The sequence below is a fragment of the Arabidopsis thaliana genome, chromosome 3 (assembly GCF_000001735.4).
Source record: "Arabidopsis thaliana chromosome 3, partial sequence".
Taxonomy (NCBI): domain Eukaryota; kingdom Viridiplantae; phylum Streptophyta; class Magnoliopsida; order Brassicales; family Brassicaceae; genus Arabidopsis; species Arabidopsis thaliana.
The window spans coordinates 22,291,487-22,311,510 of NC_003074.8; the positions used below are offsets into that span (position 1 = coordinate 22,291,487).

General features: G+C 38.4%; 5 protein-coding genes and 1 non-coding gene across 11 annotated transcripts; 3 read left to right on the forward strand and 3 right to left on the reverse strand.

Moving 5' to 3' along the window:
- Positions 1-399: 399 nt before the first annotated feature.
- AT3G60320 (bZIP domain class transcription factor (DUF630 and DUF632)) lies at positions 400-4,043 on the reverse strand. Its single transcript, NM_115896.3, has 4 exons — positions 2,551-4,043; positions 2,268-2,452; positions 1,957-2,180; positions 400-1,376 (listed from the first exon to the last, which is right to left on the reverse strand). Exons 1-4 carry the CDS (start codon positions 3,740-3,742, stop codon positions 587-589), a joined length of 2,391 nt encoding a protein of 796 aa, NP_191591.2. The 5' UTR covers positions 3,743-4,043; the 3' UTR covers positions 400-586.
- Positions 4,044-5,443: 1,400 nt separating this feature from the next.
- On the forward strand, positions 5,444-7,020 carry AT3G00950. Its single transcript, NR_143886.1, has 2 exons — positions 5,444-5,944; positions 6,965-7,020. It is a non-coding gene; the product is annotated as an uncharacterized misc_RNA (transcript).
- Positions 6,881-7,039, reverse strand: AT3G60328 (uncharacterized protein; the record flags this gene model as incomplete). The annotated part of the gene is made up of 1 exon (NM_001125392.1): positions 6,881-7,039. One exon carries the CDS (start codon positions 7,037-7,039, stop codon positions 6,881-6,883), a length of 159 nt encoding a protein of 52 aa, NP_001118864.1.
- On the forward strand, positions 6,887-12,232 carry HA7 (H[+]-ATPase 7). 4 transcript variants are annotated; one of them, NM_001203212.1, is made up of 22 exons: positions 6,887-7,020; positions 7,224-7,327; positions 7,430-7,549; positions 7,641-7,739; positions 7,878-8,015; positions 8,091-8,229; positions 8,316-8,491; positions 8,580-8,786; positions 8,868-8,987; positions 9,087-9,206; positions 9,302-9,424; positions 9,532-9,636; positions 9,720-9,864; positions 9,967-10,122; positions 10,210-10,448; positions 10,542-10,574; positions 10,649-10,730; positions 10,825-10,985; positions 11,072-11,284; positions 11,384-11,566; positions 11,661-11,836; positions 11,924-12,187. In NM_001203212.1, exons 2-22 carry the CDS (start codon positions 7,277-7,279, stop codon positions 12,021-12,023), a joined length of 2,886 nt encoding a protein of 961 aa, NP_001190141.1. In that variant the 5' UTR covers positions 6,887-7,020; positions 7,224-7,276; the 3' UTR covers positions 12,024-12,187. The 4 variants fall into 4 exon arrangements, with proteins under 4 accessions (NP_001190141.1, NP_001327362.1, NP_001327363.1 ...); NM_001340039.1 differs by having other exon boundaries at positions 6,894-7,020; positions 8,091-8,225; positions 8,312-8,491; positions 11,924-12,232; NM_001340040.1 differs by lacking the exon at positions 6,887-7,020 and having other exon boundaries at positions 7,063-7,327; positions 8,091-8,225; positions 8,312-8,491; positions 11,924-12,232.
- A 433-nt stretch (positions 12,233-12,665) lies between these two features.
- On the forward strand, positions 12,666-15,026 carry AT3G60340 (alpha/beta-Hydrolases superfamily protein). 2 transcript variants are annotated; one of them, NM_115898.3, is made up of 12 exons: positions 12,673-12,772; positions 12,902-12,996; positions 13,189-13,273; positions 13,360-13,411; positions 13,506-13,526; positions 13,613-13,717; positions 13,825-13,887; positions 13,973-14,038; positions 14,122-14,160; positions 14,233-14,352; positions 14,433-14,525; positions 14,619-15,026. In NM_115898.3, the coding sequence occupies exons 2-12, from the start codon at positions 12,909-12,911 to the stop codon at positions 14,901-14,903; spliced, it is 1,017 nt and encodes a 338-aa protein (NP_191593.1). In that variant the 5' UTR covers positions 12,673-12,772; positions 12,902-12,908; the 3' UTR covers positions 14,904-15,026. The 2 variants fall into 2 exon arrangements, with proteins under 2 accessions (NP_850728.1, NP_191593.1); NM_180397.2 differs by having other exon boundaries at positions 12,666-12,996.
- On the reverse strand, positions 15,002-19,758 carry ARABIDILLO-2. 2 transcript variants are annotated; one of them, NM_115899.4, is made up of 10 exons: positions 19,599-19,758; positions 17,599-19,246; positions 17,426-17,506; positions 16,980-17,111; positions 16,640-16,855; positions 16,452-16,546; positions 16,255-16,318; positions 16,001-16,176; positions 15,608-15,914; positions 15,002-15,523 (listed from the first exon to the last, which is right to left on the reverse strand). In NM_115899.4, the coding sequence occupies exons 2-10, from the start codon at positions 19,108-19,110 to the stop codon at positions 15,320-15,322; spliced, it is 2,787 nt and encodes a 928-aa protein (NP_191594.1). In that variant the 5' UTR covers positions 19,111-19,246; positions 19,599-19,758; the 3' UTR covers positions 15,002-15,319. The 2 variants fall into 2 exon arrangements, with proteins under 2 accessions (NP_191594.1, NP_001319805.1); NM_001340041.1 differs by having other exon boundaries at positions 19,454-19,700.
- Positions 19,759-20,024: the final 266 nt, after the last annotated feature.

Sequence of the window (20,024 nt, forward strand, 5' to 3'; positions counted from 1 at the left end):
ATAAAGACAAGAGGGGACATGGGAGAGATTCTGTCTATTAGGCTCGGGGAGGGACACAAGGCAAGAAGAAGACACAGAGCAGATCCGGTAAATCCTGATTTTACAAAACCATGTGGTTTCACTTTCAGACAAGAAATGAAGAGTTGTCAGATGTGAACTCGAGAGAGAATCCGATGGAGACAAGACCCCACCCACTTGGAATTGAAGATCATATCAAAGCTTTTAGTAAATCATCACTACAGAGATTCTAGTTTATTGCTTACAGTTAACTATGCTTTCTTCCGAGTTTTCTTCATATTCTCGCCAAACCCAATACATAAATCACAAACTCTATAAAACAACTAAAAGGAATGCCTACACCATCGCCGAGATAAGAACATGTTAGAGGTTATATCACGTTTAACCGTAAGATCTTAGCGACTCCCTCAGTTTCAAAACTTTGTTTATATACATTCTCCTTGTAATAAATAGAAATGTATCCAACACTTTCTTGGTAAAAAAGGAACATTACAATAACTGACCTCACAATTGTTACTGTAAACTCTGTAAGCATATCAATATATATATATATATAATATATAATGTCCTATTTGATAGAGTATGAGCGAGTGCATACCGTTTGAAGAGACTCCATGAACAAAGCAGAGAAACTTGTTAAAGATTGGAACACACCAGGCAACCCTGTCTGCAGATTATTCAAAGTCATGGCTCTTGTCACTTCTATTGCCTTTGAGTATTTCACCATCTCTTCCTCAACTCTCCTTTGGCAAACCGCAAGCTCTGACTTTTTATCGCTTAACGGGTCTCGAGCGTCTAACATGTGTTGGTTATCGGGTCCTGACTCTGGTAAACCGACACCAACCATTGAGTATGACTGGTAGTATTTTCTCTCTAGGTTTCTAACCGACGAAGCCTTCTTCTCAAGCTCTTTTGATGCTGATTCTGTTCTTTTCTTTATCTTGTGTTCATCGGCTTGTTTTGCGGATATCACGTGTACAACGTTGATGAAGCTCTTGATTGCCTCAGATGCAACTGTATCGGGAATACGATCTAGAGCGAGTTTCCACTCATCGCAGAAGGCGTAAGCATCGAGCGGCTCTTTGTGATGATTGGCGGCGTCTTCTTGGCAAACCGGAAGAAGGGTCAGCTTGAACCAGGCGTGAACTGAGTGTATGAAGTCACGTTGGAATTTAATCAAACTACTGAAACTGGAGTGCCAAGAAGAGACAGCTGATTCCAAGTCACGTGTAGCTTGTCGGTGTAGCTCAGATGTTGATTCGCCTTTGCCCGATCTGTTAATGAGCCCCCGGACTTGCTCCACGATGCTGTTCTGAGTCTCATGGTATTGATGCATAGATTTCCACATGTACATAAAGCTGCATCCGGTGGAAAACAAACCCAAAGATTAATGTCTCCAAAGGTCAAAATTAATGTCTTGTTTTGATTTTGTTTAACAAAATGTCCAGAGACTCGAATTGATTACAGAATTCACATGATGAATACCAGAAACCAGAAGACATTCATTTCTGGCAAAACTAGAAATTAGTCAGTACGCCTAACCAACAATGTTATTGCCTCTCAACTAATTACCAATTTCAGCAACTTACTATAAAACTTTCACAGGATAAGCTATAAAACTTAAAAAGCTAAGAAATAAATTGTAACAATTGACAAGAGAGGTAAGAGACCTTTTTGTCTCACTCTAAGCATATCAAGGACCACAGAATTCTAAAACGCATGGGCTCATAATTGTTCACCTACTTATTGAGTCCACAAGATTCTTTCAAAAATATGAAAAGTAGGTGGCAATGAATAATAATACTATACTGAATTTAAGAAACCAAATGGGTAAAGAATAATGATTGCTTGCCAAAAATGTCAGATTCAAGAAAACTGTTGGATCACAAGATAACATCAGCATCTGGTGATTCAGTTATATATAGAGAGAAAACTTACCCATGACAGAGCTCAACGAGTTGTGGAACAAGGTCAGTATCACGAAGACGGATGATGGCAGTAGATGTGGTAGTAACAGCTTGAGAAGTAACAATGATCAGTGACTGTAACCTCGTTATAGAGGCCTTTGTCTTGTCTAACTTAGCTTCATCCTCCCCTTTATATTCTTGGCTTTGAAGCTGTGATAACTTCTTCTCATGCTCAATCTTGAAACCTTCTCTAGCCTGGAAAAAGAAATCATCAGCTACCAACAATCAATTGTTAAATTTCATAAAAGGAAAAACCTTTGATTTGGACAAACTGTAAAAGACCTTAATTTCTTCATAAAGCTTCTTCTCCCATGCCAAGAGACGGTCAAGAGTGGAACAAAGGCTCTTCGAACTGTTCGGTTGATCCAGCGCAGTCGTGTCTATCCTATACTTGACTGCCAATGGCGGCTTCGAGGTCCATGTCGAGCTCAAGTTGCTTAATAAACTACTCGAATGAATCACCGTTTCTAATAAACAAAATTCACAATGTCACAAACTCAATTTCATAAAAGCAGGATAATCCAAGTTATCAAAGAAAGAAAACAGAACGAACAATAGAACTCACTCTTCAATTGGCTGAAACTACGATCGAGCTCAGCTCTGCCAAGCTCGAGCATCTGAGAGACTTGCTCCCCTGAGGCAGCAGCCTTATCGAAATTTTCCTTAATGGCATCGATGATTTCTTTCAAATCCCTATGCCTAACTACCATCTTCATGTCAGCGATATCTCCTCCGCCTCTATAGCTACCAGAAGATATCGTAGCATCATCTGCTTTATCATATTTACTTTGTTCAGCGCCGCCGTATACTTGCGGCATTGGTGAAGGTTGTTGATGATGCCGTCTCATCGAATTACTTCTCACCGTAGATCCAAACTCGGAGCGTGTCCCGACCTCGGAAATTGATTCTCTATCATCATCTTCTTCCTCTTCCTCCGCTGCGTCCGAGGAGCTCGTGGTGCTGTAATGATCGTGATCCTCCCATTCACTACACTGTACTTCCTCTCTCTCCGTCTCCGTCTCTTCCTCCACCTGATTTCTCATTGATTCGAACTGCTTCTGCTTTTGCTTCCTCGTGTCGAAGAAATCATACTCTGACCTCACTGTTTCCGTATCCTCGTCGTTGAATCGATTATCGGAGTTATGTTTCTTCTCTTGAGCCTTCCTGTTGAAGAATTCGGAATCGGGAGGAGAAGGAGGGTAGAAATTCTCCCAGTTCCAGACGGAGGAGGCATGAGAAGGAGTAGCGGAGTAAGTAGAGTTCTGATAAGCACTGGGATACAAATTGGGCATGAAATTGGATCTCTCACTTCTCGGAGAAGAAGAAGGACTTGACTCCGAGAGAATATGAGGCAGTCTAGGTTTTGGTTGCTGTTTCCGGCGTCGATTGGAAGAGGTGGACATGACTGAAGGCTGCTTAGAACTGGCGACGGAAGGAGACGTCGAAGGAGGATAAACAGAAGAAGGAGCAGGCGACGGCGAAAAACGTGGAGGGACAAATTTAGCCGGAGATTGTTCAGAAAGCGGAGGAGGGGGAGTATGGAGGAAAACAGCCGGAGTTTGATCAGATACAGAGAGAGGCTCACCGGAGGCGAATGAGGAAAGAGCAGATCCAGTGATACGAAGCGATCGGCAGTAATCGGCGTGAGCGGCGGCGAGATGATGACGAGCGTAGACAGCTTCTTTCATCAGACGGCGGCGATCCTTACAACGCCGTACAGCATCTTCGTTATCGAGCTTGGACGCCGCACATCCCATGGCTTATTTTTCTCCTTCAGGTTTGTTCTTCGTTACGGTGGCGCCTGAGCTCACGGCGGCTCTGCATTATTCACAACAGAATCATAGAGAAAAGGGAAAAAGTTAGATACAGCTGTTTCCAGACTTTCCCACTACACTATACTACTTCACTGTACTCTCAATTTTCTCATATTTATCGGAAAAACAAAATTATAACCGACAACAAAAAAAAGTTAAATAATCATTTTCAAATGGTGGCATTAACCTCGATTAATTTTACCTTTCGGTTTCTTTTTCAGTTTGTTTTTTAGTAAAAACAAATTAGAATTTAAAAAAAAAGAGACATTTTCTGACACAATTATTAACGGTTACCAGAACCAACATTACAATAATACGGTTAATCACAATATTAAATAGTTGATCAAAAGAACCCTAGTCATTAACGTTTTAAAAAGTCATTTTTTAGTTACTAGTAGCTCTTTAATTAATTAAATGAAATATTGTGAAATAAGTAATGCGAAGCAAAAAAAAAAAAATGGGTCGTGGTCCTCGTGGCTCGTGGATCTGAGGCTTACGAGCTAAGGTAGAAGATGAAAAAAGCACCGATAGAGAGGAAAACGGCAAGATGGTGAAAAGCTGAAGCTGAAAACGGTGAAAAGTTTTACTTTCCTCTTTGGAAAAAGTCTTTATTAGTGAATAGAACAAAAGGAAACCACATGCATTCTTCCTTTTTTTTGAGCTTTCTAGTTTCTTTACCAATCACTTTGTTCCAAAAGACTCATCATCACCGCCCTGTCAAAAACAACACCAAAATCTAGATGCTTTTTATTAATCAGATATTCTCTGGTGGAGACCCTGCTTATTATATAACTATAAGTACCAAAGAGCATCTACGATTATGTGTATTCATTTCACTTCACTACATGTGGCTTTTTTGTTTTATGAGTATATTGAGTTATAAAGAACAAATGAATAGCAATGGTTTACTTTGTAAGTGCACAAAAATGTTGCAATATATATTACAACTAGCTAGGCAAAACAGGAAATAAAGTTATTAGTTGGGGTCCTGGTGGCCGTAAAATGATTTGACTGAGTCCAAGAAGTGGAGGCCTCACCACTTAAGAAAATGACTCATTCTTTGAAGTAGTCATATTTTGGTTGAGAAAAATATATCGCATGACTCTTATATAGTTTTATTATATGTACGTAATATATAGAGTGGATCACAACTTGGTTACCAGTACCGACAGAAATAATCTCCACCCATGTTTTAACTTCTCTTTTTTTTCATGTGTAAAGAAATTTTTTGTGTGTTTTCTATCTTTCATTTGGCATGTTTTGTAGATAAATATAGCCAAAAAGAAAGAAAGATATAAGTGTTATATTGACAATACAAGATAATCTCGTAATGTAATAGCTCCAATTGTTGAAAAGAAAAAACAAAAAATATAAAGAGCAGTTTGCCATATATATCAATTGGAAACTATTCAGTTTTAATTCCATTTTCATAGAATTTTTTATAACAATCTCAAATCCAAAAGCTGGAATAAAGATAAGTGAATTGGGCAAGTGACCGTGACGTGACGACCAACATGAACAATTTTTTTTTTTTTCCTTTACACTTCCATTAAAACGAAAATTACAAGCCTTAAAAGCCCATGACGGCCACATAGCCCAATAAAAAGCAACAAAATACATTCATCTGAAGTATATAAACGGCTTCCTGAAAACTTTGAAGTAGCTAAGCAATAGGACGTGAAACACTTATATTTGAAGATTAAACTGGATTGTTACTTTAAGTTTCAATCCAATTTCGTAATGACCAAGTTCGTTTTTAAGTGTAGTCTCATTATTCGAACATCTCGCAGAACATGTTTACTTGACTTGCGCACCAGTTGTTCGTCAAAATGTCCACATGAACTTCTCAAAACACCAGTGTTTCAATGAACTTCATGCTTACATCTTCAAATGATTTTTGCTGATTTTAGTTTCTTTTATTTATTTATATACTATGAGTTCGAGAAACTCTTGGAGTCTTAGAAAGTAGAGTGAAATGCCTATGTTTTCCTTGAGTTGTAATGCCAAAACCAGAAGCTGTAGATTTCAATGGAGAAAACTACAGGACCATGGAAGCTTTATTTTTACAGGCTTTCGCAATCTGAAGATGCACTTTGATGCCTATGGATACTTCTTGACCAGTTGCATGATGTCACATCCAACAAGGTACCACAAATTTCACCCTTATTTTATTATCTTCCGTAATTGGTACGGGCATGGATCTTGCTCTCATTAAACAATAAGAAAACAGAATTAAACAAGGCAAGAAACTTGTCGTCGAAAAGACGTCCGGCTAAATTGTTGTTGTCCACTAAATGGTTCTTTTGTCTTCTGAAGATTTATATGGTCATAAACTTGTCATACATATTTTTAATTATTGATTTTGCTATAATGGACGGTGTTAAGCTCTCAAGAATCTCGGAATATCCTGATTAGCGTAGAAAATATAAAAATCCCAACATTATGGATCACCACTATCTTGAATTGTTTATTATAGATTTTTTACATTTTCTGAGAGTTTTCTTTCTTTCACGTTCTAAGAATAGGACCGTGCTAAATAATGCGATTAAGGGAGAATTTTGATCGAATTATTTGACGCGTGTGCCAATTGTTTTTTTTTGTTTTGTTTGTCCCTCTAACCTTTTCAATAGACAAAAACAGAGGTCAATGCTTTGATTAGCTCGACCTTAGACATTAACAACTTAGTCAGATTTGTTTTTTGACTTTTGTGAATTTTCTTCTCCTGATTACTAGGATTAGGAGTTACAATTAATCTAGGATTCTTACGGAGGTAAAATGTTAGTCAAAAGAAGAAACCTAATGCAGTTTAGTTTAGATTTCTTACTACCCTAATGCCATTAGATGCTGAGAGGGGCTACAATTTTCTACGTCTTCAAATGTACATTGGTAAAGGAATATCTGTTTTCTCAGATCTTTTTTTTTCATCCTTATTTTAATTACATTTTGCGGTAACAATAGTGACAATAAAAAAAGAAGAAGAAGAGTTAGTTGCATTTTGAATGAGTCAGCTTTCTTCTGCATTGGGTTAATCTGGCCGGCAAAATCTTTGAATTCGTTATTATATAGACCTTCTTGTCTTCTTTATATATTGCTTGCATTACACATTTGTCTCAACTTCCAGATTTGCCCCTGGTTTAAAACGATTGTCCTGTTTCCTTTGTGAAGGTCAAGCTTTGAAGGGCTAACGGGTGATGCTTTGGTGAAGGTTTTTTCTGGTCCAGGTTTGTGCTTATTTTGCATTGCTTCTCTTTGATTCACGTCTGCATAAACATCAAATAATTCATTTATGTTTGAGTTGATTATGTAGAAAAAATTATTAGGGGAGATGCTTTATGATAAGAAAAAAAAGTGGTCTTGTGGTATCTTAAGGCAGAAGGAAAATATTTAGTGTCTTAATGAGTAATAGATTTATCTGTCTATCCAGATTTTATAACTGAGTTTTAGTAACTTCCGGCTCAAGCAAAAAGGAAGTTCGATATGACGGACATAGAAGCTCTCAAGGCTATCACCACGGAGAGCATTGATCTGGTATGTACTTTTATACCTCACCACTTTTTTTTTGCAGATGATTGCTTCTGATAGCTTTTATGTCAAATATGAACAAATGCAATTTCTCATGGATCGTTGCAGGAAAATGTTCCCGTTGAAGAGGTTTTTCAACATCTCAAATGCACGAAAGAAGGATTGACCTCCAATGAAGTGCAGGAGCGACTTACCTTGTTTGGTTACAACAAACTTGAGGAGAAAAAGGTTTTAAAAAATGATTTTTCAATCTTGCATTGATCTCTTATTTTCTCTCTATGGATGGTATGTTGATCTCTCTTTCTATTTGGTTCTGCAGGAGAGTAAGATACTCAAGTTCTTGGGATTCATGTGGAATCCACTTTCATGGGTCATGGAAGCTGCAGCCCTCATGGCCATTGGTCTTGCACATGGAGGAGTACGTCTTTTGTTCCCTCTCATTAGTCGTTTCTTTCCACAATATGTAAATACGTAAAATTGTGAAAGGTATAGCTTAACATAGAATTTTAAAACAATTTTGAGAGTCTGAAGAAACTAATTTGTCTCAACTCTTCAGGGAAAGCCAGCGGATTATCACGATTTCGTGGGTATTGTGGTCTTACTTTTGATAAACTCGACAATCAGTTTTGTAGAAGAAAACAATGCTGGAAATGCAGCTGCTGCTCTCATGGCTCAGTTAGCCCCTAAAGCGAAGGTTTAAATTTATTCCTTTTAGTTGCGCTCATTTAAATTTGATGGTAGTAGCTTATTTACAAATCAATTGTTTTAGGCCGTCCGCGATGGCAAATGGAATGAGATAGATGCAGCTGAGTTGGTTCCAGGAGATATAGTTAGTATCAAACTTGGAGATATCATTCCTGCTGATGCTCGTCTTCTTGAAGGAGACCCTTTAAAGATTGACCAGGCAAGTTCTACTTCTAATATTGGTTTATCATTGCTCTGTATCTTATCTCTCCCTTGACTAATCTTGGTTATTTATCTTTTCCTCAGTCAGCACTTACAGGTGAATCTCTTCCGGTAACCAAAAATCCTGGTGCTTCAGTGTACTCTGGTTCAACTTGCAAGCAAGGTGAAATTGAAGCAGTTGTTATAGCGACTGGTGTCCACACTTTCTTTGGAAAGGCGGCTCATCTTGTGGATAGTACTACGCATGTCGGTCACTTCCAGAAGGTTTGTTCTCACTTTGGAGTAAAATATAAAAGTTTACAAAGATTTTGGAGTCAATGACTAAATTTAATCTTTGTATATTGGTTTCCAGGTTTTGACAGCAATAGGAAATTTCTGTATCTGCTCGATTGCAGTAGGAATGGCAATTGAAATCGTTGTTATATACGGTCTTCAAAAGAGAGGGTACCGTGTTGGTATTGATAACCTTCTTGTTTTATTGATTGGTGGGATCCCCATTGCAATGCCTACTGTTCTCTCTGTTACAATGGCAATTGGTGCTCATCGCTTGGCTCAACAGGTCAATACAAGTCTTAAGACAGAGTCAGTTAACTTTTGTTGATTTGTGTTTCTTTATAAATGACTTTAAAATCCATTTCAGGGTGCCATAACAAAGAGAATGACAGCCATTGAAGAAATGGCAGGAATGGATGTTCTGTGCAGTGATAAAACAGGTACTCTCACGCTCAACAAGCTTTCTGTGGATAAGAATCTGATCGAGGTTTGCCTCTTTCCTCTGTTCTTCTTACTTTGTATTTAAAAATCTTGATAGGTTGAGGACGATGATGTAATTAGAGCACTTTCATTTCTTTTAAAACAGGTTTTTAAGAGGGGCATCGACAGAGATATGGCTGTGCTTATGGCTGCAAGAGCTGCACGTTTAGAGAACCAAGATGCTATTGATACTGCAATTGTTTCGATGTTGTCAGACCCGAAAGAGGTATTAATTAAAGACTCAACTTTCAAGTAAACAAGATTCAGTTACTTTCAAAGGTATAAACATTGTGATGTATTGATCTGATACTTTGTCTTCAGGCACGTGCCGGGATTAAAGAACTCCATTTTCTTCCATTCAGTCCAGCTAATAGAAGAACTGCACTAACGTACCTAGACGGAGAAGGCAAAATGCACCGAGTGAGCAAAGGCGCGCCTGAAGAGGTTATAACCTTTGCTGTCAACTTTCTTTATAAATAGCTATTACTACATTACTTTAAGTTTACCCACTGTTTCCTAAGATATTGTTCTGATGATTTGTCCTTCTCTAGATTTTGGATATGGCCCACAACAAATTAGAAATCAAGGAGAAAGTACATGCTACAATCGACAAATTTGCAGAACGTGGCCTAAGATCGCTTGGGTTGGCATATCAGGTAATTATGTTTTAAATGTGGCACTTGTTTTAAATGGGATAACTCCTACGATTCCATTGTAACGATCCCTTTTCCAATAATAGGAAGTACCAGATGGTGATGTTAAAGGTGAAGGTGGTCCATGGGACTTTGTAGCTCTTCTTCCTCTGTTTGATCCTCCTCGTCATGACAGTGCACAGACAATTGAGCGAGCACTTCATCTTGGAGTCAGTGTTAAAATGATCACAGGTAAAGAGCCAGTCTTTAGCTCCTTTCCGCCATATCATTAGGTCCTACTCCACCTTGGATTCTTGTGTATTCATAAAATGTCAAAAATCTCAATACTTGCAGGTGACCAGCTTGCAATTGCCAAAGAAACAGGAAGAAGGCTTGGAATGGGCACAAACATGTACCCATCTTCATCTTTGCTTTCTGATAACAACACTGAAGGAGTTTCTGTCGATGAACTTATCGAGAACGCAGATGGTTTTGCAGGAGTCTTTCCTGGTAATGCTACTTACTTGTAAACTTCATTTGTAACTATGATCTTTGAGAGATATCTGACATTGACAACCCCCTTTTTCTGATTTTTAGAGCATAAGTATGAGATTGTGAAGAGATTACAATCCCGAAAACACATATGTGGTATGACTGGTGATGGAGTGAATGACGCACCTGCCTTGAAGAAAGCTGATATTGGAATTGCTGTGGATGATGCCACTGATGCTGCTCGGGGTGCTTCTGATATTGTCTTAACAGAACCTGGACTTAGTGTTATCATCAGTGCTGTCTTGACTAGCCGTGCAATTTTCCAGAGAATGAAAAATTACACGGTACATAAATGCTTCTGCCTCATTGGCTATTACCTGATAAAGTTTAAATTGAATGCTTATATTGAATTTTTTTGGTTTACCTTCATTTTGCAGATATATGCTGTTTCTATCACTATACGTATTGTCGTAAGTTTCTCAGTCGAAATTGCATCAGATTTTCACAAATACTTGGTCTTATTTTCTATACCTTTGTGTTACAGATGGGTTTCATGCTTCTATGTGTCTTCTGGGAGTTTGACTTCCCTCCATTCATGGTTCTTGTAATTGCAATCCTTAACGATGGTTAGTAACTGTTAACTCCCTCGATGATTTAGCTTACGGCTTTTGCTGGTGCTTGAAGCATTCACCCTGCTAAATTTGCTTTCCTGTTGAAAAGGTACTATAATGACCATATCCAAGGACAGAGTCAAGCCTTCTCCAACTCCAGATTGTTGGAAACTCAAAGAAATTTTTGCTACTGGTGTTGTGCTTGGAGCTTACTTGGCGATCATGACTGTTGTGTTTTTCTGGGCAGCATACGAAACCAACTTCTTCCATGTAAGCTACACACTATCCCTCTCCTTGTTTACTCTAATTTCAACTGTCAGCAAAATATAACTATACTTTTTTCCCTTTTGTGGTAGAACATTTTCCATGTGAGAAACTTCAACCAGCACCATTTCAAAATGAAAGACAAGAAAGTGGCTGCACATTTGAATGAACAGATGGCTTCCGCGGTCTACCTTCAAGTCAGCACGATCAGCCAAGCGTTGATCTTCGTGACCCGTTCCAGGAGCTGGTCATTTGTTGAGCGTCCCGGTTTTCTTCTTGTAATTGCTTTCCTAATAGCTCAGCTGGTAAAGAGATTTCCGTCACCTATCTCATTATTTTCCTTAGTTACTTACCTCTTTGTTTATAGTTTGTTAATAGAATCCAACTCTGTATTATTTTGATAGGTTGCATCGGTGATATCGGCAATGGCAAATTGGCCTTTTGCTGGAATCAGAAGCATTGGATGGGGTTGGACTGGAGTTATCTGGATATTCAACATAGTAACTTACATGTTACTTGATCCTATCAAATTCCTAGTCCGTTATGCTCTAAGTGGCAAATCATGGGACCGAATGGTCGAGGGGAGGGTACGTAGACCAAAAAAAAGACAGAATCACTTAACTCTAAATTCGGTACTTCACAATTACGTTGGCCTAACTAGAACTCGTGATTTGTTTGCAGACTGCACTCACAGGAAAGAAGAATTTTGGCCAAGAAGAAAGAATGGCTGCGTGGGCCACCGAGAAGCGTACACAGCACGGTTTAGAGACGGGTCAAAAGCCAGTTTATGAGAGAAATAGCGCAACGGAACTTAACAATATGGCTGAGGAAGCTAAAAGGCGTGCAGAAATTGCAAGGTTAGTTTTTTTTTTATATTAGAGATCGTTAGTCTCTGTCATGTTTGAGAGATGATCTCATTTCTAGTATGCTGATGAATTTTGCAGAATGAGAGAGCTTCAGACATTGAAGGGGAAGGTTGAATCAGCTGCAAAGCTGAAAGGCTATGATCTTGAGGATCCTAACAGCAACAACTACACAATCTGAGACAGTCTCAATCTCTGCTTAGTTCATTTTGTCTTTTATTTTCGATGTATTATTATTAATTCTTCTTGATATATTGACATTAGTTTTGATATCTTTGTGGAAGATGTCTCACATGTTGTAATCTTTCAATTGATGCCTGTAACTTTCTTACTTTTTATTTGATGAAAATTCTTATTTGATTGGTTTTGTTCGGTTCTTTACTGAAATAAAACCAAACCGAGTCAAACCAAACTAGACTAAACCGTCTGAACACAACTCGAACCAAACTAACTATGGTTGAGGACACTCGAACCAAACTAACTATGGTTGAGGTCCGCTAGAGTTTTATTACAACCGAATTAACCGAACCGAAAATAAACCGAAATGCACCCCCTAACTACACCTAACGCAAAAGAATATACTCCACAGAGATGTTTGTTTTTTTAACCAGACCGGTTTAAATTTGTTTCTTTTCAGATAGAACAGAAGTATCCAAGTCTTTTAAAGTTTTAATTCTCGCAAACCAACAATTACTGTTTGACTAATTACTTCTCACGCGCCAAATTCGCACGTGTAAGACAACCCAACTAAAAGTTAACTAACTCACAAGTGCGTGCTCCACACGTGCCTATCTGTTGATAAGAATGCCACAATTTTCATCTCATATTCTCATTGAACAAAAATAATAAATTCTCAGTGATCCTTCGAGAGATTGATTATAAAATCCGGTCGGCGACGAGACTTACTTTCGCCGCAAAATTTGTTCTCCGGTACCGGATATTTACGTATCTGTTCTCAAATTTTACCATTCCCACCACTAAAACCCTAGATTAAAAGCTTCAATTACCGGAAAAAGTCTCTACTTAAGAGATTTATCTGTTTGTTGTCTTAAATCACAGGAAGAGAATGGATTTTCTTAAGGCAACGATTATAGTTGCCCTAATTTGCAATTTCGCCTCACTGGCGTCTTCTGTTCCTTTCATAGTTCTGCATGGTAATTTGCAATCTGATTTTTTTCCCTTTTCTCCTTTTTTGCCCTTTTGAGTCAGCAACAATCATGTTCTTATTTGTAAAAGTATCAATCTTGGAATTTTACTGAAGATTAGTTTAGCTTTAGAAAGTGTCCTTCTTGGAATTCCCAAATCTCTGGAAAAAGTAAAGAGAAGATTGTGTCTTACTTTCTCAGGAATTGGGGATAAATGCAGTAATGCAGGAGTGACACAATTCACAGAGCTTTTAAGCGATTGGTCTGGTTCTCAAGGATATTGCTTGTATGTCTATTATCTCCTCTTTATACAACTAGCATATTCAAATATGGCTTAAATTTGGTATTAATCCATTATTGTGTAAATTTCAGGGAGATTGGGAATGGCTCATGGGACTCATGGACTATGCCTCTCCTTGATCAGGTACTGATGTCACATGTTGGAAGAATGAAAATTGTATGAGTTTATACCGGAAAAAGAAACTGACTGTTGGTCTCATTTTTGTGTGTTTTTGCAGACATCAGTTGTTTGTGAGAAGGTCAGACTTAAACTACTATCATCAAGTGTTTACCAAATTTGGCTTTTAAAAGTTCATTATCGTTAGATATATGTTTAATACCACAGGTGAAAAGTATGCCAGAGCTTAGTGACGGTTACAGCATTGTGGGGCTTTCTCAGGGTAACATGATTGGTCGAGCTCTCATTGAGTTTTGCGATGGAGCACCACCTGTAAGTTCCCACAAACGTCCATATGCCTATGTGTATGTATGTTTTTATGCTTTTATTCTAGCTTGTTCAATCTTATCTATTCCTCTGATGTTTATGGCGGTTAATAGGTTAAGAGTTTTGTTTCGGTAGCGGGTCCTCATGCTGGCACTGCATCGATTCCGTTCTGTGGTGTAAGTAACTAACTCCCTCCAAAAAAGTTGGTTTCTTCTATATTGACAAGGGAATTTTTTTAAATATATTTTCTCGATTTTGCAGGCTACCTGGATTTGCATCATGTTGGACAGTATGATCAAAGCAGAGATCTATAGCGACTATATGCAGGTACTATGTTCATGAGTATTTTACCACTTCTGCGCAATTTTCTGTTACGGGGATCAAACTTAGTACATCTGTTTGAGTTTCAGGAACATTTGGCTCCTAGCGGTTTTCTCAAAATCCCAACTGTAAGTATTTTTGGTTAAAGGTTCAAAAGTTTCGACTTTTCATTCTTGTTGTAACTTAATGTTTTTTCATAGGACATAGCGGGTTACATGGAAGGCTGTAGGTTTCTCCCAAAGCTAAACAACGAACTTCCAGTCAAAAACTCGACTTATAAGGAGAGGTTCTCGAGTTTGGAGAATCTTGTGCTTATTATGGTCAGTCATCGAACCAACTTCTCTGCGTAACTTATAAGTTTCTTTTTGATGGTAACGTTTTATTTTTGATCGAATATCAGTTTGAGCATGACACAATATTGATACCTAAAGAAACCTCATGGTTTGGATATTATCCTGATGGGTCTTTCAAGACCATTCTTCCGCCGCAAGAGGTAACTTTAACCCTTCAATCATTGTTTCTAAATGGCTCAATATTGCAGATACATTGAGTTGTAGTAAATGTTTGGATTTTTTTCCTATTGTAGACCAAGCTATATACTGAAGACTGGATTGGTTTGAGAACCTTAGATGAAGCTGGAAAAGTGAAGTTCGTTAACGTCTCTGGAAATCATCTTCAGATATCTCATACAGACATGAAGAAGCATATAGTGCCATACCTCTGTGATAAATCATCGTCGTCATCATCCACAACAATGGCAGTTTCCGGATCATCTTCCTCACACCAGTGGCTTCCAAGTGTAGGGAACATTATTATGGATCTTATTGGTCCAGAAGTGGATCAGCTTCAGCTTGTGCTACGTCATGTGTAAATCTGATGTCCTGTGTTGTTGTTTGTTCTCTTACTAAACACGATCGTCTCGTGATATGTTTGTAACTTGAAGATAAAACAAGAAAACTGTTCCAAAATCCCTCTCAAAAAAGTTCTTATAGTCATTGATAAAATGTCAAATATATGTCACAAGAAATGGACAGAGCCTTATAAAGGGATGATGAAGAACACCATTGATCCTTAAGGTCTGTTATTACAGAAAATCTCAGAACGAGACAAAGAAACATAAGTCCACATATATATATTACAACAGCATTCTGTCTTCAATCCGAATCAAACATCTTCTGAGGCAAATTCTGATTCTTTGCAGCATGAGCCTGATTCTTTACTTGTCTTGACTTGTATAGTTTGAGAGATGCAGAGGTATCTAGCACTATGGTTGGCTAAGAAAAAGGCTCAAATCCTATTATAAGATACTTTCATTCCTTCAGGAGATTCTGCCTGCTGATGCTCTAGATTGCGAAGCACAATTTTCATAAAGATCTTGGCTTCACGAGGCATACTCGCAGCTGCAGCTGCAGAACGCAAGCCTCTTGCTTCTCCAGCATTCTGCATCAAGCTTGCGTGATGCATTGCGTGACGGCTTTCAGGTATTGTAAACTGTCATTTCATCGGTTAGTACTAAAATGCAATTGATTAAAGCGTGCACAAAAAAACAAATTGCTTCCCACACATAAAAAGTACCTGAAGAAGTGCAAAAGCTGCACAAGCTCTGAGTACAAGACAAGGGTTTCGCAACATTGTAACAAATCTTCCAATTTCGGAACCACTGCATCTCAAGTGGCCAGCTTCTGGGATTCGAGCTCTCTCCGAGACTTGTGCTAACATAGATGGAGCAGATGATAAAGCACCAGTTGAGAAGATTTGGTGTTCCATGAAAGTTTTAATGAAGGCTTTAATTTGATCAAGAGCCATTGTTCTAGCACCATTTAAGGTAACACTTTTAGATGTACTTTCCAATGAAGTCCCTATCATCGCGTATTCATCCATCCTGTTATAATAGATAGATAAGATCAAAGTCAGATCTGCAAATTACCTTAAATGTGGATATGATTACAGTAATTAAGTTTTACGTACCTTCCATCAAACATGTATGCCAATGCTAATGCAGCCATAAAACGAGCCATTTTGGAAACAGAAGACGAACAGAGCTGAACAAGTGCTACAACTCCCCCTTCCTCCACAATCCGCAGAGCGTTACCAGGATTAAAAGAAAGATTCCACAGAGCTCCTGCAGCAGTTTCATGTACATCCTGGAAAAAAGCAAAAGCTGCATCAGATTAACCCAAAAGAGTGGGATGTGAGAACTTATAACGAAACAAATTGTTTACCTCAGCTTCAGATCGTACAAGAGCAATTAGAGGCGGAATACCACCTTCATGGCCAATTGCAATGCTGATAGAAAAATATCAAGAAAAAAAACAAAAATGGAAAGATTGTCATTAAGGTTTTACGTATAATCATGTTAGCATTGATATATATGCACGCATGCAGTAACAAATAAATAAATAAATTCAACGGGTTGCACCTGTTTGCTTCTGAGACAGATAGTCCCCAGAGAGCACCAGCTACTCTCTCTTGTAGACCCGTTGATGCATTTGAAGAGGACTTCGCAAGTGCCACCTAATTTTATAATCAGAAACATGTATAAGTTGTCTGAAGGTGAAGCTGAAACACATAAAATGAAATAAGGAAAAATAAAGGAAATCACAATACCAAGGCTTCAACACCACCAAATGCAGCAATGGATTCTCGATTCTTGTCATCAAATGCTAAATTCCAAAGAGCCCCAGCAGCTTCCTGTTTAACACCTTCATGAGGTGATTGCGTAAGCTGAACAAGAGCTTCCAATGCACCAGCCTCTTGTCCAACAGCAGCATTATTACCGTTGCTATCACCATGAGCAGCTAGATTAGCCAAAGCACGAGCCGCCTGAAATAAGACAATTTGTCACAAACTCAGTTCACACACTCACTGCCATCCGGAACTCAAAATACTACAAGCATCGAATCAATAAAAAAATAAAAATGAGGTGCATTCGAAAACAAGGAAATACCTGTTCTTGTGCTCCTTCATACTTGCAATTCCGAGCTAGCATCACCAAGGCATGCACACCTCCTGCTCTTGCAACTTCCATGCTGCATTTATCGTCTGCTGCTAAATTTGCTAATGCCCCAGCAGCACGTTCCTAATTACCAAAAAAGTGTAGATTTCTCCGTTTTAGAAAGAACAAATATAGAGAAAAATAACACTAAAAACAGTGTTGGATACCACGAAAATCGAATTACCAAATCTAGCAAAATTCTTGTATTTTACGACCGAGATACCTTGTCTCTACAACTTCATAATAATTATTAAATCTAAAACCCTAATACAAAAGGATAAACTAGATTGTACTAGTTTTGATAATCAATCTTTCAGATGATAATACTTAGCCAGAAGTGTTAATTTTGGATATTTCCAAATGAAAAGTGTGAGGCTTTAAAGATGGCAAGCGTGTACCAGAACTCCATCACAACCATGTGGCCATCTAAAGATAAGATCAACTAACGCATTCACTCCTCCAGCTTGAGCAATCGCGTTCTAATAGAAAAAAAATAAAAATAAGAAACAACAATGTCAGTGAAAGAGCAAAAGGTTCAATGTGTGTTTAAAACTTTACAAGGGGACCGTACCTTATGCTCTTCTCCAACAGAGAGATTCCATAGCCCACCAGCAGCTTCTTCAGCCACAAGTCTATTCATAGACTTTGCCAAATCAGCAAGAACACTGATCCCTCCTTCTTCAGCAACAGCCTTTGCAACTTTAGCATTTACCGACAAGTTTGCAATAGCCTTTGCAGCTTCTGACTGAAGACCTTCTCGCCAAGATTTAGCAAGTTCTAGAAGAAGACGGATCCCTCCATCTCGCATAACAGCTTCGGCTCTTCCACAGTCTATGCTAGCATTCTCATCATCAACAACGATGAAAGTTGCAAGTCCTGTGGCTGCTCTCTCTTGGACATCCTCTTGTGCGCTTTGCATTAAACTGAGAAGCAACGTAGCTCCCTGATTCAGCCAGAAATCGTTTAATCCTTGTGAATTGCTGCTCTCTGCAATTCGTAGAAGTGTATGAGAAATGATCCACTCAATCCAAAGCATTATTTCGTCAATGCTTTTATCCTTTCTTATCAAATCTCTCCAGTAAGAAAATATATTCTTTGGTTTCTTTGAGTTATCGGCAAATATAGAAGCTAGCTCATCAAAAGTATCAGTAAACACAGCAAGCAAGACCTTTCCTTTGAATCTATTGGAGCTGTAACTTTTATCCTCTTCGAGATAAGGGCAGTTTAAAGCACACAAGACTTTCAAGCTCTGCGATGATTTCAACAACCTGGACACAGCAATATGGTCAATGGTGGTTCTTGAGACATCCAAACCGATTAATTTTGGAAGCTTCTCCCAATTTTCTAATGCAACTTTCCACTTTATGTTTGATGTCCCAGCAACAGAGAGGTAGCGAAGAGATACCACTTTTCCCAATGCTTCTTCGTTGATGTTCAGGCAATCTAAGAATCCAAGATCACTGAGCTGTGGGCAATGTTTGGCCAAAGATTCAATTGCCTCAGAACTAACATCTCTCATGCCAGAAACCCGTAGCTTCTTTAGTTTCGGACAGCAAAAGGCTATAACTCTTATAGCATCACTAGTGATCCTCTCACAGAAATCTGGTCCAAGTTGGAGGCTCTCAAGAGCTTCATGGCGTGCCGCAATCATAGACAATGTAGCATCTGTAATCTTCCTACAATAGTCGCCGCTAATTTCAAGCAGACTCCTTGCTTTGAGATGAATTATGGCATCAGCAGAGTCAACACCACGAAACCTAATCTTCTGAAGATCAACACACCTAGTTGCAAGAGAAGCTGCCATTGAAAGATCAAATTTGTGGGCTCGAAGATCCAATGAACTCCACAAAAAAGAAGAAGCACCAAGGCTTCTCCATGTCCTACAGGTCGAGGCTAAGCTAGCTCTATCGCGATAATTCAATCGAGTAAACAAATGAAACACTGTGTCATAAGGCAAACTAGTCCAATTCACATACTGTTGAACCTTAGGTGCTAAATCCTCAACTCCAATCACAGTATAACTTGGTGAATCAACCTTATACTTTCCATTATCCTCCACTCTCTGCCTCACCCTACGACTCATATCTTGATCAGATATAAATACACACTCTAACGAGTAATCAATCCCTTGCAGCTACCAAAATTAAAGCACTCTGTTTATAAAGACCATAATGATAAAATAAACGCAGATCCTACTCCACCTAGAAGAAAATCCAAACCTGCAGAACAAGAAGAAACAATAAGATCAAACAAGTCCCCAATTTGGAAAATTTAGATACTCAATGGCTCCAAAACTAAAATCCCATAGCAGATAAAAGAGAAATCAAATTCAACAAACAGAAAGAACTGAGGAATGCTCTCGCCGGATTCTGAGAAGAAAAACCCTCGAACAGAAAAGCGAGGAGAGACTTAAACAAATCTCTGACCTTTACTATGCAAATTCAATTCAGACAAACTCCATTGGAAATAACAATTGAAAGAGTGATGATGGTCGGAGAGAATTCAGACGAGCCCACAGAGAAACTGTTGTGACACGAAAAAAAAAAGGGCAAAAGAGCTTAAAGTAATCACCTTTGGAGAAAAAAGGAAGAACTTTATCTTCCCTGATTCCGAGAGACAGAGAAAGGAGGAAGAATTAGAGGAATTGGGCAATGAAGGTAAAGAGAGAGAGACGAGAAGGGCGGATGTTGAAACCACAGCTCATATAGGCATTGTAATTGTAACAAAGAGCTTCAATCACCTCCTTTGCACGGTACATTATATATTACCCAATTACCATTCCTCTTTTCTTCTCTTTTTTAAATCCTAACTTTTATTTTTGTCATTTTTTAAAAAACAATTTGATAAATAATTATTGTTCTAACCAGTGTTCTAAATTACGATAAACGTTTTTCTTGTGATATATTAGTATGTAAATAATTCACGATGACTTGTTATGAAAACTACTTGATTAGTATTAACAGAATTTTTGCACATTTATATGTATATTATATTAAA